Source organism: Vigna angularis, chromosome 6 (genome assembly GCF_016808095.1).
Source record: "Vigna angularis cultivar LongXiaoDou No.4 chromosome 6, ASM1680809v1, whole genome shotgun sequence".
Classification (NCBI taxonomy): domain Eukaryota; kingdom Viridiplantae; phylum Streptophyta; class Magnoliopsida; order Fabales; family Fabaceae; genus Vigna; species Vigna angularis.
Genome location: NC_068975.1, coordinates 27,268,803 through 27,296,087, shown reverse-complemented (window position 1 = coordinate 27,296,087; position 27,285 = coordinate 27,268,803). Strand labels below are relative to the sequence as shown.

At 32.7% G+C, this 27,285-nt stretch overlaps 3 protein-coding genes and 1 long non-coding RNA gene across 5 annotated transcripts; 2 read left to right on the top strand and 2 right to left on the bottom strand.

The window, feature by feature from the left end:
- Positions 1-79: 79 nt before the first annotated feature.
- Positions 80-3,320, top strand: LOC108344819 (uncharacterized). The gene is made up of 7 exons (XM_017583322.2): positions 80-620; positions 744-830; positions 912-1,151; positions 1,952-2,122; positions 2,223-2,276; positions 2,407-2,553; positions 2,638-3,320. The coding sequence occupies exons 1-7, from the start codon at positions 450-452 to the stop codon at positions 3,013-3,015; spliced, it is 1,248 nt and encodes a 415-aa protein (XP_017438811.1). The 5' UTR covers positions 80-449; the 3' UTR covers positions 3,016-3,320.
- Positions 3,321-6,516: 3,196 nt separating this feature from the next.
- LOC108343725 (single-stranded DNA-binding protein WHY2, mitochondrial) lies at positions 6,517-10,873 on the bottom strand. 2 transcript variants are annotated; one of them, XM_052879447.1, is made up of 9 exons: positions 10,623-10,873; positions 10,383-10,473; positions 10,183-10,304; positions 9,977-10,074; positions 9,789-9,881; positions 9,599-9,693; positions 9,346-9,419; positions 9,150-9,238; positions 6,517-6,954 (listed from the first exon to the last, which is right to left on the bottom strand). In XM_052879447.1, exons 2-9 carry the CDS (start codon positions 10,415-10,417, stop codon positions 6,823-6,825), a joined length of 738 nt encoding a protein of 245 aa, XP_052735407.1. In that variant the 5' UTR covers positions 10,418-10,473; positions 10,623-10,873; the 3' UTR covers positions 6,517-6,822. The 2 variants fall into 2 exon arrangements, with proteins under 2 accessions (XP_052735407.1, XP_017437558.1); XM_017582069.2 differs by lacking the exon at positions 10,383-10,473 and having other exon boundaries at positions 10,623-10,869.
- A 1,291-nt stretch (positions 10,874-12,164) lies between these two features.
- Positions 12,165-14,095, bottom strand: LOC108345485 (uncharacterized). The gene is made up of 3 exons (XR_001833676.2): positions 13,949-14,095; positions 13,688-13,792; positions 12,165-12,355 (listed from the first exon to the last, which is right to left on the bottom strand). It is a non-coding gene; the product is annotated as an uncharacterized LOC108345485 (long non-coding RNA).
- Positions 14,096-16,932: 2,837 nt separating this feature from the next.
- Positions 16,933-26,801, top strand: LOC108345932 (vacuolar protein sorting-associated protein 52 A). Its single transcript, XM_017584790.2, has 20 exons — positions 16,933-17,171; positions 17,270-17,364; positions 17,481-17,538; positions 17,632-17,727; positions 17,887-17,988; positions 18,269-18,352; positions 18,622-18,702; positions 19,312-19,455; positions 19,562-19,653; positions 19,901-19,982; positions 20,536-20,718; positions 21,372-21,487; positions 21,582-21,640; positions 23,271-23,371; positions 24,231-24,281; positions 25,064-25,243; positions 25,321-25,455; positions 25,594-25,668; positions 26,068-26,125; positions 26,206-26,801. Exons 1-20 carry the CDS (start codon positions 17,145-17,147, stop codon positions 26,508-26,510), a joined length of 2,124 nt encoding a protein of 707 aa, XP_017440279.1. The 5' UTR covers positions 16,933-17,144; the 3' UTR covers positions 26,511-26,801.
- The last annotated feature ends 484 nt before the right edge of the window (positions 26,802-27,285 follow it).

Genomic DNA, 27,285 nt, shown 5'->3' with positions numbered 1-27,285 from the left:
TGCAATAAAAAGGGCTTTGTTTTCAGTTGGGTAGTAGGTCTGCCATTTTATATTGCTTTCAATATTTCGAATTTGAACACTGCAATTTCATCCTTAATTTGCTTCAACGTTTGTGCATAACAAGTGTATGTGTAAATGTGTAGATGATGAATCAAATGCAAACAATCATCATCTTGATGCTGAAAGTCCAAGACCCTCTCTGACCACCACCTTAATTAACCCCACCCACCACTTCTTCCTCACCATTAATACCATTAAGAAAGAGAGAGAAAACAATATCATCATAATCTTTACCCTCCCTTAATTACCACTACTCTTTCTTTCTCCTTCTCTTTCTGTCTGCTATATGGAAATACCCATGAAACTCACTTTTCCTTTCTGCTCTTTTCTTTCCCAGTAATGCTTCTCCTCTTTACCCATTTTCTTTCTTCACACTCAAAACACAAATTATGGCCACTCTTACTCTTCTTCGTTTCTTCTTGCTCCTCCTTCTACTAACGGTTCAGGTTGAATCCACCAACCTTAACTACACAACTGACAGGAAATTTAGCAGTTTGAGACTCCAAAGGATTCAGAGACACTTGGACAACATTAACAAGATCCCTCTCCTCACCATACAGGTAAATTAATTATTCATGTCTATGCATGTGTGATTGGTTCAAATGCTGTTGCAAAAATGTTGTTTTTTTGCTATGATTACAATGCTCCATTGATGAATTTCTATTCATGAATGTTTTTTTCAGAGTCCAGATGGTGATCTCATAGACTGTGTCCACAAAAGAAAGCAACCGGCTTTAGATCACCCCCTTTTGAAGAATCACAAGATCCAGGTACCTTCTTAGATTCATTGAAATTGAAAGAGAAAATTTTGGTTATTCTTTTAGATGTTTGAATGAGCATGAATGCAACAGAGAGTGCCAAGTGAGATGCCAAAGGGTATGAAGGTGAAGGAAAAGAGTGAAATGGGAATGGGAATGCAAAAGTGGCACCAAAATGGGACGCTGTGTCCAAAAGGAACCGTTCCCATACGGCGGAGCACCGTGCATGACGTGTTGAGAGCAAAGTCTTTGTTTGACTTTGGAAAGAAACGACGACGTTTCTCTCTCGCACGCAGCGACGCCCCCGATGTTGTCTCCGGTAACGGCCATGAGGTACCTTTTACTTCTATTTTTATATTTACATTATACCTTAACCATAAATCATTAATTTAATAAACTTGTTGACTTTCACACTCACAATAAATTTTAATAACTTTTACTTAATTCACCTTATAATAAATGCATAACATTAAATTGCACTGCTATTTTAATCAACATTATTGTTAAATATTCTAATGCTGTAAATACGCTTTCAATTTAAGGAATAAGTCTATCTGTCTCTACCAACACGGATTATGTTGTATAATGCTTGATACTTATATTACAAAACACAACACTCCTCCTTTTGTTTTTATTTATCTATTTATCATTTAAAACTTTTTTTATTCATTTAATTTTTTTCACTTCACAATTCTAAATATTATAGTGAAACTCCAACACGGTTAGAAGAAAAGCTGTAAAAGAAAATAGTTTATAAAAACAAGTAATTTTTTTTTAATTCATCATAAATATACAAGAGTTGGCAATTAATGTCATTGTTACAATACGTTTCTAGATTTTGACCGGGACCACAAAGCATTTACAATCAGTTTTTTTTTTTTTTAATTTCCTATTATGTATTGGCAAAGGGGTTCGATTTAGGATAAAGGTTTAAAATTTTAACTTTTCACCTTTTTTTTAATTTTATGATATATAAACTTGTGAGTTATTTGTTACATCTTTTTTAGTTTTTAATTCAAACGTATATATTTTAAATAATCATATATTATGTTGTTATGTAGAAATTGGGAAAGTAGTACTAGTTTGATGGAAAGGAATGAGTTATATAATGATTTAGTGGGTGTATGATGCAGCATGCAATCGCATACACAGGATCAGCAGAGGAGGTGTATGGGGCAAAGGCAACAATAAATGTGTGGGAACCTTCTATCCAAGAGGTGAACGAATTTAGTCTGTCTCAGATTTGGATTCTTTCTGGTTCCTTCGATGGCTCAGATCTCAACAGCATTGAAGCTGGATGGCAGGTATTCAAGCTTTGATTATTAGGTTAATTATATTATAATGTAGATTAATTAACAATTAACAAATGCTTGTATCTAAAGCTTTGATTCTTCTACTAGTCAGGTCAGTCCGGAGCTTTATGGTGACACCAGGCCAAGATTATTCACTTACTGGACGGTCAGCATCTCTCCCTTAATCACACTATAATCATTTTATTAACCACTCCAGAGATTTTCTATTCTGATTTATCATAATGATGTTTAGATGCAAAAAATTTGTGAGAGTGATGATTTTGTGGATTATGCAGAGTGATTCATATCAGGCAACAGGATGCTATAACCTTCTCTGTGCTGGTTTTGTGCAAACAAACAGCAGAATAGCCATTGGAGCTGCCATTTCTCCCATTTCATCCTACGATTCTAACCAATACGACATCACCATCCTCGTTTGGAAGGTTCGTGTTTCTCCTTCCACATGCAAATTACATGCTAAACTTTTCAGTGTTCTTCATCATTTTCTTTTGTAACACCAATATCAGGACCCGAAAATAGGGAACTGGTGGATGAGTTTCGGCGATGGCACACTGGTGGGGTATTGGCCAGTGGAGTTATTCACACACTTGGCCACACATGCGACCATGGTGGAGTGGGGTGGCGAAGTGGTGAACACACGTGCGAACGGGCAACACACCTCCACCCAAATGGGATCTGGGCACTTTGCCGGAGATGGTTTTGGAAAAGCAAGTTATTTTCGTAACCTTGAGATTGTAGACACCGACAATAGTCTTAGCTCGGTGCACAACATCTTAACCCTAGCTGAGAACACCAACTGTTATGACATCAAGAGCTCCTATAGTAATGAATGGGGCACGTACTTCTACTATGGTGGCCCAGGTAACAGTCCTCAGTGCCCGTGATCACATCATAACCTACCACATTTTTCGTTTTCAAGCACTTACGTAGTATTGTTTTGAGTTCGTTCAGGTTTAAGTGATGTCTTAGATTCTTTGCGTCGTAAATATAGAATTATTGTTCTTCGGCAGCAGCCATTTCCATTCTTGTTTCTGCTTTCACCTTTTTATTTTGTTTCCTTTGGAAGGGAAAGGAAAATGTATTTCTGTTGTAGCCAATAAGTCATGAAGGATTTTCTGGACGCATGTATGTATATCCATGCATAAACACGATTGGAAATGGTCAGAGATATTGAATCACTTTCATCTAATATTAATTTTGTTTTCTCTTTTTCTTTCTTTACAACCAATGGAATGATTATTGTGAGAATTATATGCCTGAGTTTAAAGATTTTAAGTTCTTTTTAACTCCCTTTGTATTTCAAAATAATACACTGTAAGATTAAAGCTTTTTTTCCTCCTAATTGATAAAGGTAAACTTGGAACTCAACTGAGTACATGTTTAGCATAAAACAGTTTTGGAAAATGTTTTTTTACAATCACTTTTGAGGGTAATATAATCATTTTAAAAAGTAACATTTTGTAATTGTAAGTGATTGTAAAAATTTATGAAATCCAAAGATATTTGGCTATGAACACGACAATGGTATTTGATATCAAAATACATTTTACATTGACATTATCATTCATTACTTTTCATATTCTCTCTTTTTCTTTGAAAATGTAAAAGTTAATTTTTGGTAAAACTATTTTACTTTTATAAAAAATTGTCAAATTAAATATTAAAGCTTAATTTGATGGTAAACTGGAAGTACATTTGCATTTTAAATTTAGCATAAAGCAATTTATTTTAAAAAGATAGTTTCCTTTTATAATAAATTAATCCTAATTTGGTATTATCTTTAGTCTCGATATGGAAACTCTAAGCAATAGGTAAAACTATATATACCTCTAAATCTTGAACAATAAAATTTATTTTAAGATTGATAAAAATCCTATCTATCAATACAATTGTGTTTAGGAATTTCGAAATTTTAAACATATTTTTCTGTCAATATTCGTTTAAGATCATAATTAATTTGAAGAATTTAATTTAACATTGATAAATATTACCTTCAATCAATTCTTTATTATTGTATGAAATTAGTACGTTCAGTGTTTCCAAAAGTTGTACAGTAAATTTTTCTCCAATTAAATTTGTTCCAATGTGTGTGTGTTTTATAAAATATAACAGAATTGTCAAAAATATCATTTTAAGATTAAATTGATTTCTAACTCATCTCTTATATTCAACCTTTCAAAATCAAATTCATTCCATTTATCTTGGCTATTGATGCTACTGCAAAGTATGAAAATAAAATGCAGTAATAAGTATCAATAGAATAATTTTCAAAAGTAATAAAAATAATGAAATGATAAATTATAGAAATTAGAAAATTCCATGCTAATTTAATTTATTGTCCAAATTTTATATTAATTGTCTACTTTAATAAATCACTTTGATTTTTTAAAATTATTTAAAAACCAAATACTACAACTTTGAACATAAAACATTATAAAGTCTTAAGCAGACTACTTGAGTTAATTGATTAAAATGTTATTTTAACATAATTAATTTGTTTATAAATATAATGAATAAGAAGGTTTTAATTAATGCAAACTTCCTCCCATTTTAGTATCCACTTTTCTTTTTCAATTATGCTCATACTTCTTACAGATTTTAAATATATATATATATATATATATTGTATAAAAAAGAAACAGAAAATATTTAACATTTGATTTTAATATTATATTTATATTTGCTTCTTGGCCATTTCTTCTTGCATTTCTATAATTTCAACTGAGGTGCAGGAAGAAGTTGCTTTGTTCTTTTATGCATCCTTATATGGGCTAGGCTTTTAAGGACCAATCCACTAAAACATTCCATCTCAGTCCTAAAGTAATAATGGTAAGCTTACAAGTTGCTCTGTACCCTGTCAAATTTCTCCATGCACCCATTATGTTGGATGTTGATATGTTGACTGAAATTAACAACAAACTATACCTTCTACAATAGGTAAAGATTGTCCATTAAGAGCTTAAGGGTTATCTAATCTTCATTTATAACCACATAATTATACTTGGAATTGCGTGTGAAATGAAATATTCAGAAAAGGCTAGATATTTTTATTTTATTTTTAATTCTAATAAAAATACATATATGTGTATTCATTCTTTTTTATGATAATAAAATTATTCTTATTACTATCATAATTATAAAATTAAATATAAATCACTTTTATAATTTATGTAAATAAATTTTATTTATTTTGCAAGTACTTTTACAACTAAAATTAGAGCGGTCAAAATGAGTCACAACCCACGGGCCAACCCGATCCACCACAAATTTGAGTCAGGTTGGGTTTGAAAAAATTGTATTTTTTTTATGCGAGTCAGATTTTAACCCGACTCATTTAAACTCGGCTCATGTGGGTTGAACCCGCGGTGGACCGGGTTGACCCACCAACCCACCTACATAATTTTATTTTATTAAAATTTAATTTTAATTTTATAAAAAAATACTTATTATTTTGTTTTTGCTTGAAAAATTATTTAAATTCCTTATTTTTAAAATTAATTAAACACTCATGTTGGGAGTGAAATTTGGAAGTGAAATTTCTTTAGATTTGAATTATAGAAAGTTTGTAATTTTTTTTTATTTAAAAAAATTTGTAATTGAGTCAGTGAACCAACTCGTTTACCCACCAACCCGTGATGGGTCATACTGAGTTCGAATTTTTCTAGCTCGCTAATAAATGAGCCGAGTTGAGTTGGCTCACTAAGTGACCAATCTGTGGTGAGCCAAACCGGGTCGAGCCGAACTGGGTCAGATAACCCGTTTTGACAGCTCTAATTAAAATAATGGTTTAATTTAAAAAATGATCAATTAAAAAATAATTAAAGTTAAAAAAACAACTATTTAAAGAAAAAATTAATAAAATACTTTTTTAATTTAAAAAAATACTTTTATCTAAAAAGTAAATTTGAAAAATAAATACAAACACTAAAAAAGAAGAATTCATAATTATAAATGATATATTTTTTGTTAAATACATTTTTTTTTATGTATATTAGTTTTGGATTAGACTATACCTTTCTTAGACTACAGCTTTATGTATATTCTCTTCCTTTCTAGCGATATACTATGTACCTTTTTCACCTTTTAAAAAGGTTAGAATAAACATATTTGTAGTTTAACCAAATTTTCATGTAGACAAAATTAAATCTTCAAAAAAGACTTACAAGTAAAAAAGAAAAAAAAATCAATCACCAACAAAGCTCATACACAACTCGCCAACATCAGAGTAATTTTCTATCCATAAGAACTTACCATATGTCAAATAGTTTTTTGTAACTCAAGCATTCTTAATCAAATGAACTACATTTTCTATACCAAAAGCTCACAAAGATTAGCCATCTTTTTAACCAGGAATAACAATGATATGGAAAGACTGGACACAGTCATCAACTAACTATTAAATCTGTTAGCATTTAACTTGACGACTCATATTCGTCCGTGTTGCAATCAGACTGTTGATGTTCAAACAGCCAGATAGTATTTTCAAAACCAGACAGAAGACCTGAGTGGTTTTACAAGTTATATGACAACACAATAACATGGTTAATGGCAAAAAGCTGCTGACACCTGATCAAATATTGCCATTTATAATATACAAAATTGATAACTAGTAATCCTAGTCTTCAAATTGACAATATACAAATGGAATTGCGAAACAAACAAGGATCCATTTCATATTCCTCTGCAGCAATTCATTTTTCCCATTCCAAATCTAAAACTTGAGAGCCACCCTTCCGTTGAATGCCCACTGTGCCTCTGGATTCTGTGCCTCTGGATTGCGGATTAGTTATCTGGTCCCAACCCATAATGTGTGGCAATGCAAACTGCATTATAATACAAATTAATAAGTGGAAAAACTCTTAAGAAGGTGCAAAAGTATACATGTTGTAAGAAAGGAAGAGATGACCATGGAATTCAAGTTTCGTTGAATTCAATCCGAAGGATTATTTAAGCCATGTGACAGCAGTTTCAAACTACAAAGGCCAGCATGTAAGCAAGGGATGATATGACTTGCCTCCGTCCTAGTTTTCATTTAGGGACTCGCAAATATAATCTCCCTCCCTCCCCTGAGCTTCTATATACGTTTATAATTGACTGAGTTTCCAGTGTGGAACTTCCAAGCATCAAGGAACACAATGGTTATCCCTTCAACCTCGTTTTCCTTTAACACTCTATGTCATGTACCTGTAGAATGATCATTATTTGACCTCATTGCGTTTTTCTTTTCTTGCAGGATATAGAATATGGTGTGCATATGGATCTTCTGCAGTCCAAAAATGAACTGCATCCCATGCAGTTTGGATCTAACGGCCTTCATTACTCCACACAGTTATTTATACTACTTCTACAAAACAAACTTAATATTTTAAGGGTCAAGATCCTTGTAGTTTTTAAACCAACTGTAGAGGGTCTGAATTCATCCTTGAGTGCGTGCGTGTGTATTTGGTCCAACAATCCTTATACTAGTGAAACATGAGCCATTTTCACCGGTTTAATCACTAGTACAATTTTATATATACTAATCTTAAGTTCTATTTACCAACAGTATATTATGAATGAAACCAACATGACAGTTCCACAGTAAAAAAAATTAGCATATAATCAACTATTTGAATCCTCTCCTGAAAGCAACAGTGGGTTGTCATATGTGTAAAAGGCAGTTCAAGAATGCTAATAAAAATGTCAAGAGAAACCCACATGAGTTCTTGTTAGGATATAGGGTATTTGGGATATAAGGGTATAATGGGAAATGGGATTAGGATAGAAGGTAGAGGAATTGTATAAATAGATTGTTTGGATAGTTAGAAGGTAGTTTTTGAGTACATTGTTTGTTAACAGGCCATTGACCTGTGAAGAGGGTTATGCCTCTAGATCTTGTATACACACTATTTTTTCTGTTAATAATACACAATTCACCACATATTTCTCTCTGTTTTCTGGGTGTGTGAGACTGTGAGGGAGTTCTTGATTAGGTTCCCAGTTTAGGAACCTATCAATTCTCAATTTCTAGATTCTGGATCAGAAATGTGCTAAATTTAATGGGCCATAAATGATGAATCAAGATTGAGGGCATTTTTGCGATGTATTAACTAGAGCTGTCAATTTGGCTCACCGTAGAGCTTGGCCCTAATCCACATGGGCTATGACCAAAAAAACTCACAATCAGAAAAAAGCCCTCCATTGAAAAAATTCATTGGACCAAAAAGCCCTATGAGCACATGGACTTTCTTTAGTATAGGCTGACTTGTCTCGATTTTCAGTTTGAATAGGCGTGTCTCAACTTTTAACAAAACCGACTAGAGTAGATCTTCAACCCATGGACCATCTCGACCTTGACTCGTCTAAAACTTCAATCCGGAACGGCTTGAGTCCACCTTCGTCACTAGTAGGATTGACTAGTCTCGACCTTCGTCCTAGGTTGCACCAATCTTGACCTTCAGCCCAAGCCAACTAGTCATGACCATTGACCCAATTCCGCTTTTCTCAACCGACAATTAAGGGTGGGTCCGAATTCAGGTCAGGGCAGACTCAACCGAATTTGACCAAATTCGGTCGAGGCAGAATCAGACAAATTCGGCCAAATTTTAGTCAGGACCGACTCAACGGCTGCATTTCGCCTTGTAGTGGGGCCAAGCCCACCTTAGCCCTGACGCTAACCCACTTGAGAGAGGGCTTTGGGGGCTAGGACTTTCTCTTGGCCCCCTCAATTAGGGACTCTCCAAAAGGGGACTTATTTAGGGGTGGGCTAGGACTGGTCAATGAGCTATGGGTCAAGTTGACAACTCTAGTATTAACCAAGGTTCAAGACAAGAATGGTGTTGATTAGGAATGTTAGGCTTGCAAGATGACGGGATAATTAGTTTCTTTGTCCTTTCCAACACTAGAAAGAAAATTCATGATATAAAAGGAACCATCTCTATTCTTATTTTTGAATTATTGCAAGTAGAAACTCATCAGCTCATAAAAGCTATAATATAATTTGAGAATTTATGAAAAATTAAGCAGATAAAAGGCATACACTGCAAGCTGTCTTCATTACAGCAAACTCGGCAGCTGTGACAGGAACACTGAAGTAGTCTTTGGTGTTTAACAGGTTGTTGACAACATCTGCCAAAGAAGGCGCAACAATCAGAGAGAACACATGGTGCATTGTGCAATCTGAGTAAGCAGCAAAAAAGAAGAAAAAAAACTAATGAAAAAAATAATAATCTTACTCAATGACACAAAGTATCCATTGCTGTTTGCATTGGGCTTAATAGATAAGCTCTTTCTTACTTGACCAGCATTACTGCAACATAATACGATTACAAAGCAGTCATCGCTATTTATCTTTGATTAATACAAATATAAAAAGAAAATCTGACTAAAAAGCTGATGATGATGTACTTTTTATTCAACCCCATCATAGTTCACTAAGATGATATTTAGTTGGCCGTCAAAACCTAATCCAAGATCCATGAAACCAACCTTGATAACATTGAAGGGTCATGAAAGAATTCAGAGGAATCTTGAGAGCCCATATTTATCAAAGAACCAACTTCAGTGGCTGAGAGAGCAAATCTCTACAAAAAGATAATCACTATGAGAGAGATAAACAAAAAACAGGTCAAAACCCCAGTAACCTATAACCATGCAAATGGATAGCAAAAACAATTACCTGTCTCTTCTCCCAGTCATATTTGCGTTCTCCAATAGAATGCATGAAAGTCATCATGATTGAACCACGTCGATCAACTACAACAGTCCCGGACTAGACAAGTGGAGTTCAGAGTTATGACATATGCGTTAATAACGCACGCAAAATGTCCATTCAATAAAATTATTAAAAGAAAAAAGCAATCTTACATCCAACTTAGTAAAAGTTGGAAGACAAGGACTCAACGAGAATGCCGCTTTGCCCTTGTAAACAGTATACGGAGCAAATATACGATCCGAGGCATACCCTGCAAGAGAAGTTCATAGCAGAAAAATAAAAAGTAAAAGTAAAGCCCAGTAAGTTCAGTTGCAGCCTCAACAAGTAGCAAAATTATAAACACTAGTATAAGCAATGCCTTTAGCAGCATAATTATTTGTAGAAGTAGAAATGCCGGCTGAATGGGTAAAATCACGCCGATCCCACAGAGAGTCTCCCACTTCAACATTCCTAGACGACAACACTTCCAACAGCCTATGCCTGTTTCACAAAATTGTAAAATTTAAAACCATCTAACCATGTTACTACGAAGATTCATCTGACATTATCGAAAGCTACCTCTGGGGTATGGCGTGTCCAGATTCACACCACATTAAGCAATTTACACAAAATTCTCCAAAGCCCTTTTTAAAAACCTTCTGTTTTTTTTCTGGGACGGACCATTTTCATGTTTGTTATTTAGTGTTGATACGAAGTTGTGAAGAACAACGGAATAGCAAGTACAGACAATAACCGATATTGAAGAGAAAGGGAAAAGTGAGTACATAGTTGAAGTAATAAGGTAGTAACAGAGAGTACCTAGAAGTGGAGGTGAGATGAAGCACGCGCGATAGCTTGAACATTTTGGAAAGCTTTTCTCTTTTCTCCTCTTCTTCACTTGCTGAGTAAAAGAGACCAACAACCGAGATTTTGGGGTTTATTGCTCATGCCCAGTTCAAATTGAAATTGGAAAATGCTCCCGGTAACCTTCACCCTAAACGACGCCGATCTACAAATACTGGCCCAGTCCAGGCCCAAACCCAAACCCAGGTTTTGTAGTAATGGTGAATTTGTTATTAGTCTGAACTACTTTTCAAAGCAATTGCAGCCATAATTTCATAATCCACCAAAAAGTAGTTTATGTTTAGTTTATATTGGTCAATTGTTATAAATTTGTATTAGTATTATATTTTTTTATTATCTTTATTTATCCATCTTAGGTCTATTGTGTTTGAACAAAAATGTTATTTTTGTATTTTAATCTGAAATAGAATTTCCTCTTTTTTTTTTACTTATTCTATGCGTTCAACGCTCATTTAAATCAATTAAAAAAAATTATGTTATAGTTGTCAAATTCATAAAAATTGTTAGAATTCTAACAACAACAAAATTAAGTTGTAATTTATTGATGTTCTTATTTGAAAAGAAAATTAAAATTATATTAATACTTATAAAATAGTATTTCTTGTAACAGTATAATGATAATAATTTGTCTAATATTTTATAACAACTATTTGGTACATACAGTAATAATTGTACTAGTTTATCTGATGGGAGTCTATTTTCTTTTTTATTATTGTTATTATTATTATTATTGTTATTTTAGAAAATTTATAACACATATTATCATTATTGAAGAGACCACGATTATCTAAAGAAATAATTTTGAATACATGTCTATAAATTGTTTTTTAATGATGCATACATATAAATTGTTTTCAAAAAGATGGAAAAAAGTATATATTCTGTTTTATGACTTATCAAATAACAATTCAAGTAGATATATTAACATCGTAAAATAGTTGTATAGAGTTATTTAATTACAAACAATTATGGGGACGGTTTTATGATAACTAATTTAAATATTAATAATTTATCGTATAATAATTTATAATTATAGCCTGACATTATGTATGATTTTTTTTTTTAAATAATGCTATTTTATTTATTTATTATTATTATTTGCTATATTTACCTTGGTTTTTTTTCACACACTAATTTCAAACCTGTGTATGTATGTCATTAATGTTGATTTGTTTGTTTATTAAAAAGAATTATATGTCAAACAATAATAATAAACATTTTAAGCTTATAATTAAGTTTTGAATTGAGTTAATTTAAAAATAATTTATAGATTTAGAAAGTCAACATGTTTATAAAAGTATAAATTGTAAATTTGTAAAGATATATAAAAGAAACATGTGTAAAAATAAAGTCAATTTTCTAAAAAGTAAAAAAATATGTATAATTAACTCATTAAAAATATAAGTTATTGTTTGAATAAGCTTATGTTGTCACATCATAAATATATAATAATCACAATTATATAATATAGGCGTCAACATCCAAATAAAGAGAACAGTTAAAATATAACTTGCAATTAAGTACGAAATTACAGTCATTCAAAATATAATATAGAGTTTTAAACTCAGACAGTTTTGAGTATTTAACATCCAAGAGTTTAGATATCTAAATCCTACAGAATGTGCAACAGCATCATTCTCCTCCAACTCTTGCTCCATAGGTATTTCCTCAACCTCATTTGCTCTCATCTAAGTGGATGATCATCGCAAAGAAAAACATACACAAACAGCACACAACACAGAAGCAAGGGTGAGCTAGATAAACAGGCAGTAATCATATTGTTCAATCAATTAATAATCATCATGCTTGGTATATATAAAACGGTTAATACATAACACATTAAACCATGACTCTAACACTTAACATGACTCGTCCGGATTAGTATAACTGTCGAACTATTGGTCGTCTTTACACTTGTGTAGTTCAGCTGGCACTCCCCAACACTATGCAAGGTAAATCCCCCAATTTGTCTATGTCTAAACTCTGAGACTATAGACGAGGACCTCCCTCTACTCTCACCACTTACACTGCTCTCCTCTATCTGAGTATGAATAGTGCTTCGAGTGTAGGGATAAACATACCAGTTCAAAGCTCCATACAGTTATACAGAACAACATCAACACCCCACACATCACTTTCAATCATCTCACCCTGAGATGTCCACTTCATACTCAATTACATCATTGTAGTTCACATTCATATGTTTTACAACCACTCAATAACACCATACATACATCCTGGTAGTCAAACAACATCAATCAATCCAAACAGAAGAAGAAAAATGAGTGAGATCCCCTCCATGCACCAGTTTACGTTCATATATATATATATATATATATATATATATATATATATATATATATATATATATATATATATATATATATATATATATATCTCATGCTTCATGGTTCTTATTTGGTAAACTACTTGTCTAATTTTCATCATAGTAGAGATCTTATTTTCTCCCAATTTGTCACCGGAGAGGGTTTAGATGTCTGAACGCATCAGACTCACCTTTGGCGCTAGCACATATGACTAGTCACAACGTACTGGACCAGGCCAAGGATGTGCCAACTCAGGTTTTTAAGTCCCCTCCTACCAACAAAGAAAGGCTTTTAACAAGTTATGATTTAATTATCTAAGTTATTAAAACTGTCCTACAGTGTTCTAGACATCAAATACCTAATTATATATATCTCCATTCCCCTCACAGTAACCTTAAACAGTACCTGCCCATATACATGCTATCATAGAGCCCTTCCTCCAAACCCTCCAACCAGAACAATTTCAACCAAAACAGATTAATTTCAACAGAGACACTTACAAACATAATTGACACATGTACCAGTTCAACACCAAAGCATAAATTATTTAAGCACAATTTCACAGTCTCAGTTATAATTATCCAATAAAAATTAACATAGTAGAACAACTTCACAAGAACACACCAGTTTAACATTCAACATGCATATATTTGTATAAAATAAATTCATACAAAAATAATTATCTCCCCTTACCTCATAGTCGAATTACCAAGCTCACATGAACTCTCCTTTACATGAACTCTCCTTTACATGAACTCTCCTTTACAGTGTCTCACCAAATGAGAACTCAACCAAACCCTATAAACCGCCAAGGGGTGACAGTAACATCTCTTAGAGCTTGATTTAACAAACAAAAAAAGAATATAAAAACAAAACCCCCTAGTAACATACAACCAGTAGCATTGCATGTTCTAGGTTTGAGATTGGAGACAGAGAAGGGAAAAGTTGACTCACCGGTCCAATCGAAAATGTGATCGGTTCAAAAGGAAGCCTTCACTGAGATGAACGTTTGAGCACCCTCCAACTCAAGATTGAAAGGTTCAAAGAGCTGGAAATTTAGAGAGAAGGCAGAGAGAGTTAGGGCTCGAAATTTTTAGAGAGAAGCTCAGAAAATTAGAATCTATTGAGCTCTTTCCTAAGGTCAGATTGACTTAGAGAGATGGGCCAACTGTCCCACATAGGGCCCAATAACCTTTTTTACCTTAATTAAATTTTTATCTCCATTTACTTTTTAATGTAAAAAAATATATAATACTATTTTATTTGGGTTTTCACATATGTAATGTGCATGGTTAAATTAGTCTAATCAATGTATTGACAAGCTCGTGTTTAATACGTGTTGTTAGACTTACTTGATCTGTATAAAGATATATTTGTTTAATGAATATTGTTAGACTCGTCTTATTACTATATGAAAAAACTTATGTAATGTATATTATAAGACTCACCAAATCATATAATTAATTGAGTCTTTAATTTGTATTATAATATATATGAAGATACTCGTCTAACTTATGTTGTTAAACTAATGTAATAAGTATATGGACAAACTAGTTTAATATATGTTATAATAATAATTTGACGAGTATTGACAAATTCATGTAATGCATGTTACCGTAATAGTTTGATCACTATATGTACATACTCGATATGTATTTTTAAAGTTATCTCATAAATGTATGAAATGACTCATTATATTTTTTGTTATACTTTTCTAATCAATGTATGTACAGATTTATTTAGTATATATTATTAAACCTGTGTAATGTTTTTTGTTGTACTCATATAATGAATGAACAATCTCGTATGTGATGTGTATTGCAAGATTTATCTAAATAGTAACAAAATTGTTTAATTTATTAATAGATTAGTTTAAGGTTTTATAGTCAATTTTGTCCTCAGTTTCGTTAACAAATCTCAATTTAGTCCATCGTTTTAAAAGTGTTTGAAATAGATCCTCACTTTTAAAATTTTGAGTCAAATTAGTCCCTTCCGTTAAATAAAAACAAACAGCGTTAAGGGTTTGATGATTCGACAAAAAACAGTGCTAACATGTTATTTTATAAATATATTTGTGTTGACGTGTTAGTGAATTAGAAGTTGATTGTGAAAGAGTAAAGATTGATATGGAAAGTATTGTACTTCCTAGGGGCTTTACACCTCATGGTTGAAAAACCATCCTTCTAGGCCAGTTCGAGCTCGTCTTTAATGGCACTGCTTCGTACTGGTTCACCGGGAACTAGAGCAATGGGACATTAATCAACATCCCAGATATGACCATCCCTTACCTTTACGCCTTTCACTTCGTCACGCCGTTCTCCGCCGTCACAAATGAATATGATTACTATTTGTTATAGAAGTTCAATCATTTTTTGTCTTGTGTAGCCTGACTTCTGGACTGCAGATGCTGTCAAGAGAGCTTACAGTAAAAACTGATTCTAATATTTTAGAGATGTCGGGTGAATTAGGTAGAGGAGGTTCAACTGCATTTACAACCATATTAGTCAATTGTCATAAGTTAATAGTAGCCAACATTGGGGATTCCAGGGTTGTCTTATGCAAGAAGGGTGTGGCCAAACAATTATTAGTGGATCATGAGCCAAACACAGAGCATGAAGATATAAAAAATAGAAGTCGAGAATATAAATGTTATCTATAAATCATTAAAGTAACAAAATAAGAAAGGAAAGAAAAAATGTTATCTAATAGAGTTACCACTACTTTGTAGATTTGATTTCCAAAACCTCAAATATTCAATTGAAGAGGAAAATGTTCTTCTCTTAATTCTACACGGAAAGCAAATCTAGACCAATACATAATATAACAAATCTTGAAACAGGAAAAAAATTAAAATAAAAAAGAGATAGGATAAAGTAAAAATATTGAGTTGAGTGGAAGAAGGAGAAGAGTGACAGCGATGTTTCGAATCTCGATCAAAGTTACAGTGATTACGAGACAGCAACGAAGGCGATGCCGCTAGTGATTTTGATTGGTATCGACAGTGATGCTATCGAAGGCTGAAGTGAAGCAAAGGAATTAGAGCACAAGACGACTTGCGATTTGTGTTTGCGATTCGAAGAGGAGAAACACGCGATTTGCTCCGTAGGACGGCGACGTCGTCGTCGACGACTTTTACTCAGAATCGGAACCTAATGGAAGCAACAGTGGCGTCATCAAGTGCACACGAAGGGAGGAACACTGTAGTGGCTGGCGATGTCTCTAGCAACGATCGGTGTCGCTGGTGACAGTTTTAGTCGTCCAAAGAAAGGCACGACGTTAGTCATGCGGAGGGCAGAGCTGCCGCTAATGAAGGTGGAGAAGAGACCTTCATTTTTGAAAAAGAAAAAAAAAAAGAAATCCCAAAAGGCTTGGGCCTCGCTTAGAAAATATCAAATGCACCTTTAAATTTCATCTCTGCACCCATTCACTAACACGCCACCATAAATATATCTATAAAATAACATGTCTTCTGCCAAATCATCAAACCCTTAACGCTGTTTGTTTCTATTTTACGGAATAAACTAATTTGACTAAAAATTTTAAATTTGTCAACAAAACTAGGGACAAAATTGGCCATTAAACCTTAGTTTAATTTATGTATTGAAAAAATTGTCCATTATATATTATTATAATCGTTGAACAAATATATGAATGATTCATATATATGGTTAGATTTGTTTAATCCACTTAGAAAATCTCATAAAATGTTAGGTGATAACAAAAATAAATATAAAAAAATAATATATATATATATATATATATATATATATATATATATATATTAAATAAGGATAAATAAAAAAATGACAAATAACTAAAAATAATTTGTTTGACAATTATCAACCAAATAAAAAAGATAACAAAATAAAATAAATTTAATACTATTGAAAACATTTCTTGGTTCAAGAATAAATCATACAAATAATATGGTAATTTTAATTCATTTGGTTCCCAATCTCATTCTCTTTCATTTTGTTTGGACTGGTATCGGTAAAGTTAGTTGTTTCTTCGTCGTGGATCCGTTCAGATCTCATTCAATCCAACCATCGATGTGTCTGCATTTCATTTTGACGATGCATTGCTGAACCTCAACCTGCGCTTCTTCTAATCCAGTTATCCCTCTTCCGTACACTCCACACTCTCGTCAACAATGGCGGATGTTGCCGGAGTCACAGTGGTGCACTACATCTGAAACCATTCCACTTTTCAGTTTCACTCAAATACTATTTTTGATTTTCATTTCTCGTAACCCTTTACTTATTCCGCTCTCTGCAGAGTCCCTCTATTGGCGAAACCAGCGATGCACAAAAGAATGTGTTTGATTTGGGAGCATTTGTTGGTGACCTAGCTTTGGAAGAGGATCCGAGCAGGTTTTCTTCGCTTTCTACCCCGTTTAGTTTCAGTTCGTACACTTTAAAGCCTGAAACTTTGGAATCAAGATTGGTTACTAGTTGATTCATGTGTTTCGGTTAACTTGACTTTGCAGCGATGATATATCGTTGGAAGGACTAGAGCAGGAACTGGAAGAGTGTAAGAACAATGATGTGAGTCACTCTGTGGTCGCTGTGTTGAAATCATTACTGCTGTTGAAATGGATCGACGTGTATTAAGTTATTAGGTTGCTCTGTTTTGTGTAGGTTGTTGCTAATATACTTTCTAAAGGTACCAAACTTAGGGACTACACGAAAGGAGTAGAGAACGATTTACGTAAAGTTGAATTGGATTCAATTCAGGTTTGTGGTCAATTTTCTGAAAGTTTTAATTGCTGCTCCATTTTATATTCCTTGTGGTTAGTGTGAATATTTGATAAAAGTGTGGTTGTTTTGCTCAGCTAATGCTTTTGCTTTTTTTTGTTCCGATTATTAGTTTTAATATCGTTCATTTTATCACAGGATTATATCAAAGAAAGTGATAATCTAGTCTCTCTTCATGATCAAATTCGTGATTGTGATAGTATTTTGTCACAGATGGAAACTCTTCTAAGTGGATTTCAGGTATGTTTTTGGCCAAGTAAGTTTTAACTTGAAGCTTGAATTTGACACATGAACTTCCCCTCCTTTTTATGAAGACTTCTCCCCATGAGAATGATTAGATTCGCTTGATGCTTTAGTACTTATTTACCTGTTATTCATCTGTAATAGTTATGTAACAGGAACTATGTTAAACCACAGCAGTACATTCAATAATCTGAAGGACTTACTAAAATATTTGAAGTACTTTTTTTTTGTATTTATTGTATATTAGATCATGAAATTATTTTTAAATTTTTATCAGGCTGAAATTGGTTCCATTAGTTCGGACATAAGGATACTCCAGGAGAAATCCATGGATATGAGTTTAAGACTTAAGAATCGCAAGGTATGAATGTTTAATTTAAACGAAATAAATTTCATAGTTGCTCACTAATGTATCATAACACCCTTTTGGGCCTTTCTTAATAATAATTGAACCAAACCCAATTTGTAACTAAGTCTTTTTGACCTGGGAAGCAATCTTCACCAAAATAAACAATTTGATATCTTATAATGTTTATCTATTTTTGTCTCTTCTCCTTACACCCCAGATAAGTTAGACCTTTTTTTATCAATCTCTACTTGTGTTAAGGTATTTCTTGTATCATCCAACAGGTGGCTGAATCCAAATTAGCTAAGTTTGTGGAGGACATAATAGTGCCTCCAAGGATGGTTGATATTCTTGTTGATGGAGAGGTATTTATATTTTTTCCATGCCCCAACGCTCTCTACCAATATTGCATAAGATGCCTTTGGTGGTGTGAAAATATATATTTATTTTTAATAGTATTATACTAGTTTGCATTTTACATCCATTTCAGTTTTTACGACTTAAAAAACAATATTCTAATTGAGGATCTCTCAGGTGTTTTACTTTTGATGTTGACTGTTCACATCATTGGTCACTTTTGTCATTATTATGCTGTAGACACAATATCTTTAGTAGCTTTGGTAATTCTATTCATATTTTAGGAATCTTGTAGCTTGAATCTTGATTAGCTTTATTAATTTTGACATATCTGCACATTGGTAGCCATAGAAACATTTAAAAATTGTACAATGATTATATTGAATTTTAATATAATGCATAGATTTTTTGATTTTTTGTCCACTGAGATACGTCGTCTGGGTTTTCTTTGATTTTTTGTCCTAGAGTTAATTTATTTCAATTCCACTGTCCTGTCTATGTTTTTTATTTTCATTCAGATCACTCAGTACTTAAGTGTATAGTTTCTTTCATTGTATTTCCACGTTATTGTTATATAATCTTTTAAGTAGACTTGTACACTTTGGACTTCTTTTCAGGTCAATGAAGAATATATGAGAACACTAGAGATTCTCAGTAAAAAACTGAAGTTTATAGAAGTCGATCCATTGGTTAAAGCTTCAAAAGCTCTAAAAGATGTTCAACCTGAGCTTGAGAAGCTCAGGCAGAAAGCAGTTTCAAAGGTTACCTAAAATAATAAGAATAATATTTTTTTATAGCTCATTTTTCTTTGTATTTGGTAGGCCATTTATTAGGTAAAAATTAACTAATACAAAATTTCGTCTGTAGGTGTTTGATTTCATTGTTCAGAAACTTTATGCACTGAGAAAACCCAAAACCAATATCCAAATACTTCAACAAAATGTCCTTTTAAAGTACAAGTAAGTTTTTCTTCTTGTTTGTGGTGATCTTGAAGAATTTATCCATGAAGTATTAAATTAAAGGTTGTGGTTGCCACCTTGCCATCATTTACGAGATTTGTATGTTGCCTGCTAACATTGAATGGCTGTGAAATATTGCAATCTATACTTCGCTTCATTGCCACCTTTAAATTGTGGACTCACTTGTGGTATTGTTTAGAGCTTCTGGTTCTCTGGTAATCTAACGAATTGATGTATAAATGTGTAGGTATGTTGTTACCTTCCTCAAGGAACACGGAAAGGAAATATATAATGAAGTTCGTGCTGCGTACATTGATACAATGAATAAGGTAACTGTTAAAAATAGAAATATTGGTATTTGGAATAGAAAAGGTCCAGTTGCTTCTGAGTGTTTGTCATTGTTTTCAGTTTTAGTCCAAAGCATATTTTTTGTTTGGTTTATTGAATTTTCATCAAGATCATGGCCATGAGTCATCAACATATTTTGGTAAGCTTAATATTTCCTAACCTAAGCCACCTTTGTAATCAATTGAAAAAACCTTGTTTTGTATGATTTGCATTCTACCTAAATCAAGGTTCAATAATGAAGGAAGCCGGAGCCCACCAGATCAGAAATACATCTATTTTTCATAAATTGGGTTTACATTGAGATATGTATATGATTGCATTGAAGACATTAGGTAGCTCTGATTTGGCATAGTAACAAGCCAAATAAGCTTATTCTTATTAGTTTCTCCACAAATTTTAATGGAAAAGGCTACAATGATCTCATAGGAAGGTCATAAGCAACTATCACAAGCTCAAAAGCTCTTCCAAATGCACCCCAGAACAACGTTAGATAACTTCAAGAAAAACACTAATGGTGCTGCTGAATGTTTGCAGGTTCTTAGTGCTCATTTTCGTGCTTATATACAAGCATTGGAGAAATTGCAATTGGATATAGCAACATATAATGATTTAATTGGTGTAGAGACAAGAAGCAGTGGTCTATTCACAAGAGCAAGGGAACCGCTGAAGAATCGATCTGCGGTATTTGCACTTGGGGATAGGATTAATATATTGAAGGTACAACATTGTCCAGAAAAAAGGAAATCCTTGCTTAGGATTTTGCTTTTTGATCACTGATTACATTGGCCTAAAATCATGTGTTTATTTAATCTAATTCTATTGTTATTCATGTTAATAGTTTTCTTCAAGGAATGGAGGCTAGTTAAACCCAGGAAATATAACTGTTAGAAAAGAAAGAAAGTTTGCTTTTTAGCAATTTGTATTTCAAGATTTTTGAACCTATTAATAATTTCATAAAGCAATAATGCTGAGTTATATGTTACTTTGATAGTTTGGTTCTGCAATTAAATTCATACAATACTAGAAATCATGTTTTTAAGATCTCCCAGGAATAATGCCAAAATACTCTAATAAGGTCTGGGAAACTCTTTTCTTAAGCTAGCTTTTGTGTTGGAGTTATATTCAGCCCATTTCTGTCATGATATCAGAATCTATCGGTTTTTTATTCTGGGTCACCCATTAATTTCCACTCTGGCTAATATGGTAAAAGAGCCTGATCCAATTTGAATACCATTGGTATTCCTTTGTTGTAATATTAAGTCCTTATTGAGGGTTGTTTGGCTTAATAAAAATTGATGTATTGTTTAACAAATCTGCACTGATTTGCAGACTTTTGGATAACTGCATTTCGTTTGTTACACTTTTTACAGGAAATTGATGAACCTGCATTAATACCTCATATAGCTGAAGCAAGCTCCATTAAATACCCATATGAGCAACTGTTCAGGAGCTTGCAGAAACTGCTTATGGATACTGCTACTTCAGAGTACTTTAAAAGTTCACTATGTCTTGTTATATTATCATCATAACATAAAGTCCCTACTGTTATGCATATTGACATTATTTTCTTTCATCTGCAGATATAATTTCTGTGATGATTTCTTTGGAGAAGAATCTATATTTTATGAAATTTTTTCAGGTATTTTTTATTTCTGGAACGTCTTGATTATTGTGAGGAGTTTTTTTCACTTAAAAAATAAAGAATAAGGAAGACTTCTAGCTTATTTGTATGTGAGATGAACATTGTTGAATTCATAAGTCACATGGTGTATACGTAGTGTGTGAGAGGGAGATCAACATTGTTGGATTCACTGTACATGTGGTGTACGTGTATAGTGTGCTTGAGAGGAAAATTGACACTGCTGGATTCATTCTCTTTGATGTGTGTGAGGAGCATGTCCAAAATGAGAACTCTAAGCTACCACGAGAAATAAAATTATATAAACCTTTAGTTACAACTATTAGTTTAAAATTAATGGTTTACATGGCATATTAAATTTCAAATCCCTTGTGGTTTTCTTTCTTTTTAATTGAAGTACATGAGATTTTTAAAAGATCTCTTAGAACTTGAAATTAAATAAATGAACATAGCTATTAATTTTAATCTAACCATTGTAATTAAATATTCTCACTCACAATAACCAACAGTTGTCTCTCTCTCTCTCTCACACAAACACTAGGATTGCTACTATTATATTATCGCTTGTCTGAAGAAGGGTCTAGCAAGTTACACCTGTGAGAGTGTATGAATAATAAATTAGAGGTTGCAATATGCTAAATTAACTCCTTAAAAACAGGTAGGGATGTATCAGCAGCAGTGATCATATATAAGTAAACATCATTTCAAAAGTGGTATTAGAACATCAAGAAACAAGGATGAGAGTTGTTTAATATAACTGATTAATTTTAGCATTGAAAACCAAAAAGTGATTTTTTATGAACGAAAAATTAAGCCCTAAATCAATGAATTTCTTGTTTGCTAAAAGAACATTTAGTGCTGAAAATGAATTAAATGTCTGTATTATAATTTAAATATAATAAAATTACGCTAGAAAATGACCATTTAATAATTGGAGATATATCATGCCACAAGCCAGACAGTTTAAGTATATTGGATCTCCATACAATGTGATGCAGAAATAGAGATGTAAATCATAGACTTCATACTTAGGTAGATGAAATGAAGGAATGTTTTAGGTTTTATTTGTGATTGAAAGGTGTCTCTTAAGCTAAAAGGAAAATCTTACTACACAATCATCATCAGAACAACCATGCTGTATGGTTCTTAATGTTGGGTGATAAAGTGCCAATAAAAGCATAAGGGTTGCAAAGATGTGGATGTTGCGTTATATAATTGATCATGCAAGAAAAGTTAAGACAAGGAAAATTCATGTTGTATTGAAAGTTAGAGTGGCATCAAGTGAGGGAAAGAAGGCAAAATGACATACATATGATATGGTTTAGGCGTGTGGGGAGAAGACTGATAAAGGCCCTTGTTTGAAGAATCCAGATGATACACAGCCTAATAATTTGATGAAGTAGTTATAGAGAACACGATGGCTTAATTCAGTTCGTGTACTTTGACCTTGTGGAAAACAGGTTTGGTGGTTGTTTTGTAATGATTTGAATGTAGAAAGGACCGTTGTTAAATTCATTTTGGTATATATTTATTTGTATCGACTACTAGATCACTTTAATGTTGAATCTCATTTCATTTTAGAATTGTGTTTTCAAGAAGATCCTTATGATTTTCTCTTTGGTATTTTCAGGTCCATTTGGTGTCATTGATGAGCACTTCAATTCAGTACTTCCAAATTGTTATGATGCTATTGGCCTCATGCTTATGATTCAAATAATACACAAGCATCAGGTAATGTTTTATTTTGTAAGCCTCTGATTTTTTTCTCTCTGGGTGAAAAGAACGCGTGTCTAAGGAAACACCATAGTGATGCTAATTAGACAGTTCTGGGATAAGTAAATGTAATCGCAGTGGATGACTGTTAACTGTTTTTGCATTTTATTCCAATTTACAGGAATCTGATTCTGAATCTTAAACCCCCCTCCTGAAATTCTGGAAGGTTGTGCTCCAAATAAAAATTTACAAATAGTTTTATTAGATTTAATTTATGAATTAACGCTTATGTTTGAAATTCTTTATATAAAAAAGGGTTTGAATTTATTTACAAATCAAATTCCACGTTTGGAATGCATTAATGATTAAATGAATTATGAATCGACTTTATGTTAGCAGATTACTTAAACTGACTAAATTAATAAGTGCAAAAAAATATCAATTCAATTATTAAAAATATGAGTGGATTTCTATTCGTACACAACTACAAATAAAAACGGTTTTCTAAATAAAATCAATGTTATAGATCATAACTATACAAAGGTATTCATTTATAAATCAAATTAATTCTTAAAATATTTGACCCCAAGCAGACTGAAAGAGAATTCACTCGACAATTTGGGGGCTTGGAACATCATTTAAGAAGAAACTACCATATGAATAAATAATATTGGAATGGTCTTTTCTACAGCATGAGAATATTTATGACTCTCCACTCTTAAACCATTTCAGCACATAAAACATACGTAGAAATAAGCTTTGTTAAAAAATATGGCAATCAACAGAATAAATTGTAGTATTCCAATGTTTTAGCAGATGATGGTGCACTTGGAGATTATATTTGTATATTTAAGATGTATGAATTTTTCAATTTCAGCTCATCATGTCTCGGAGACGGATTCCATGCCTGGATTCATATTTAGACAAGGTCAGCTTTCTATTTATGGACTTACTTATACAAGATAGCCTTCTCTTAAGAGTGTTTAAACTGAGAAGCCATATAACTTATAATTAGATTATTGGACTTCTATTTTTGGGAATAGCTTTAGTACTAATTGAAATGTGAGTCTAGCTTCGTATGTTACTTAAGCATTAGAGTTACTGGGATGTTATTCTTGTTAAAATAACAATAGATGTAAAAAAGAAAGTAAAATGTGATTGACACTTGCCCACTGGGGTCGTTTTTTCTTAAATATTATTGTATTAGTTGATGGCAGGAAAACTCAACTCTGACCACATTTTCCCTTTGTTTTCATTTGCGATTATGTTCATTTTTATTATAATATATATAGATTGTTTCCTAGCCTTTGCAAACTTTAAAGTGTGATTGAATTTGCCAGATGCAGCAAATATCGTCTTACTAGTTTATTTTCTGCTACATAATGCAAATCACATTTTTGTTTATGTATTTTTTTTTAATTGGCAAATATTTGAAGCAACGTGTAGAGAGTATTTACTTTTTATGAAGCCCCCAATTCAACTTCCTTCTCGCCCTTTTCTTTATTACATCTACTAATTATATACACATTTTTGGTTTCTGATATCCTTCTCTCACATGCCACTGGCTCATAGTTGGTAATTACCTGTAGATTTAGATGGACTACATTATTAATGGCTTTAAGGAATATTACTAATAAGATAATGTGCCCGCGTATCATTTAGAATTTACTCTCTATCGACCCATGATGAAGCTAATTTTATTTTGTGCAGGTCAATATATCCTTGTGGCCTAGATTTAAATTGGTATTTGACATGCACCTCACCAGCTTGCGTAATGCAAATGTGAAGACATTATGGGAAGACGATGTTCATCCTCACTATGTCATGAGGCGATATGCTGAGTTTACTGCTTCTCTTATCCACTTAAACACTGAACGTGGAGATGGTCAGGTTAGTATGATAGATGAATAGTCACCGAGTTTTCTTCTGTAAAATTCTAATATAATATATCCTCTGATCAATTGCAGCTTGATTTGAATTTGGAACGACTAAGAATGGCTGTTGATGACTTACTTATCAAGCTTGCGAAGAACTTCCCGAAACAAAAATTACAAACAGTTTTTCTTATAAACAACTATGATATGACAATTACAGTTTTGAAGGTAGGATTCTGTCAAATAACTATTTATATTTGCATCAATTAGAAGCTCAAGGGTGAGACAATAGATGTGGTTTTCATACTCAGATAAATTGTTTTCTGACTTTTGGCAACTGAAGCTTTCCCACTTTCTTGATTCCAGGAAGCAGGACCTGAAGGTGGAAAGATTCAAATGCACTTTGAAGAACTACTGAAGAGCAATACAACAATATTTGTGGTAACTGCAATCAATTTCTTGTATATATAGTTTCAATATAATTATAGTTTTGCGAATATACGAGTGCATCAATTTTCTGTTGCTATATATTCTAATTCTTGTTTCTTTTGGCATATGATGTTCACATCTTATGCCCACCTAGAATTTTGTAGTTTATCTCCTAAATTTGCGATAATGACTTTCAAATAACACAATCCCACTGAGTCGCGTCACCATTCAATTCACGAGAACTTTGTTGTGAGAAAAGTTTAAAAACCATTTATGTGATCTCCAAATTGGAGAAAGGACTTACAAATTTAATAAACCTTTCATATTATACTGATAGATTATACTAAGCAAATATAATATAATTTTCGTTGTTCTTGATGTTATCCTTACTGTTCTCTTCATTCCTTGTAGGAAGAACTGCTTCAAGAACATTTTAATGGTTTGATTAAATTTGTAAAGTCTAAAGCTTGTAAGTATCACAACAAGGACACGTATTGATTATGTTCTCTCTTTTGAAAAATACGGGTTTGATTGTGTGTAATTTGTCAGCCGAGGACCCAACAGCAAGTCCAGATAAACCTATAACTGTCGCCGAAGTCGAGCCCCTAGTGAAGGATTTTGCGAGTAGGTGGAAGGCTGCAATCGAGCTGATGCATAAAGACGTTATTACTTCTTTCAGCAACTTCTTGTGCGGTATGGAGATCTTAAGAGCTGCGTTGACTCAATTGTTGCTCTATTACACAAGACTCTCGGATTGCATTAAGAGGATCGTCGGTGGATCTGCATTGAACAAGGATCTTGTTTCCATATCTTCAATCATGTATGAAATTAGGAAATACTCGCGGACTTTCTAATCTCTTCAGGATGTCATTGTTATGTACTGGGTCTAAATCACAATCAATGATATTCCATTTTATATTATGCAAAAAGAAAAACAAAACATTTTTGTATCCTGTCAATGAAAGATAGCTTTGCTTCTTTCGGAACGCCCAAATAAGGGCACTTTTTGGTGCAATCTATTTGGGAATTACAGAAGTACAGATAATATAGGTTCAAACCTCACCATTGTTGTATAATGGCAAACGCATCAGTTGTTCATGTGTGGTTTTTTACACTCAGTAAATTCTTGTAGATTTTTTATCAAACCTTGATTTAAGCATTCTCAATAGAAAGCTGATCACACTAGATGTAATAATAATGGTGAAATCCATGTATCCGTTTCATCGTGCAAGTATCACTGTATGAAATTTTTATTATTCTGCCTTCATCACTATCAAAAGACTGAGTAGGTAGGAGCTTTAATCTTCAGCAATTTTTAGGGCCGTATAATCGAAATCAAGCAAGAGCACTTGTTTCATTTTGATATGTCGCACGGCCCTACTGCAATTTGTCATCTTAAATTAAGAAAACAACAATGTTATGTTTTGATCAACTTGTAATTGTGGTATTCTTTTAGTTCTTTGTATGTGAAATTTTCTTTTCAATAATACGTTATCAGCAAATAGAAGTGAACTTGAGATCTTATTATTTATCTATATATTACTCAACTTGTTAGTCAATCATAAAACCTTCAGTAGTGGTTGGGTAGATTAGTTTCGTTATAGAAAGTTATTACGTTGTAAATGCCAA

What these genes read in the sequence shown, in the direction of transcription:
- LOC108344819 (XM_017583322.2), top strand. Translation starts at nt 450, where the DNA reads ATGGCCACTCTTACTCTTCTTCGTTTCTTCTTGCTCCTCCTTCTACTA. An exon ending in TCCCTCTCCTCACCATACAG is followed by an intron (nt 621 to 743) that starts GTAAATTAATTA and finishes TGTTTTTTTCAG; the next exon opens with AGTCCAGATGGTGATCTCAT. An exon ending in GATTATTCACTTACTGGACG is followed by an intron (nt 2,277 to 2,406) that starts GTCAGCATCTCT and finishes TGGATTATGCAG; the next exon opens with AGTGATTCATATCAGGCAAC.
- LOC108343725 (XM_017582069.2), bottom strand. Translation starts at nt 10,666, where the DNA reads ATGTTCAAGCTATCGCGCGTGCTTCATCTCACCTCCACTTCTAG. An exon ending in ATGACTGGGAGAAGAGACAG is followed by an intron (nt 9,694 to 9,788) that starts GTAATTGTTTTT and finishes ATCTTTTTGTAG; the next exon opens with AGATTTGCTCTCTCAGCCAC. An exon ending in TGGATACTTTGTGTCATTGA is followed by an intron (nt 9,239 to 9,345) that starts GTAAGATTATTA and finishes CTTCTTTGGCAG; the next exon opens with ATGTTGTCAACAACCTGTTA.
- LOC108345932 (XM_017584790.2), top strand. Translation starts at nt 17,145, where the DNA reads ATGGCGGATGTTGCCGGAGTCACAGTG. An exon ending in AAGAGTGTAAGAACAATGAT is followed by an intron (nt 17,539 to 17,631) that starts GTGAGTCACTCT and finishes TGTTTTGTGTAG; the next exon opens with GTTGTTGCTAATATACTTTC. An exon ending in TAAGACTTAAGAATCGCAAG is followed by an intron (nt 18,353 to 18,621) that starts GTATGAATGTTT and finishes ATCATCCAACAG; the next exon opens with GTGGCTGAATCCAAATTAGC.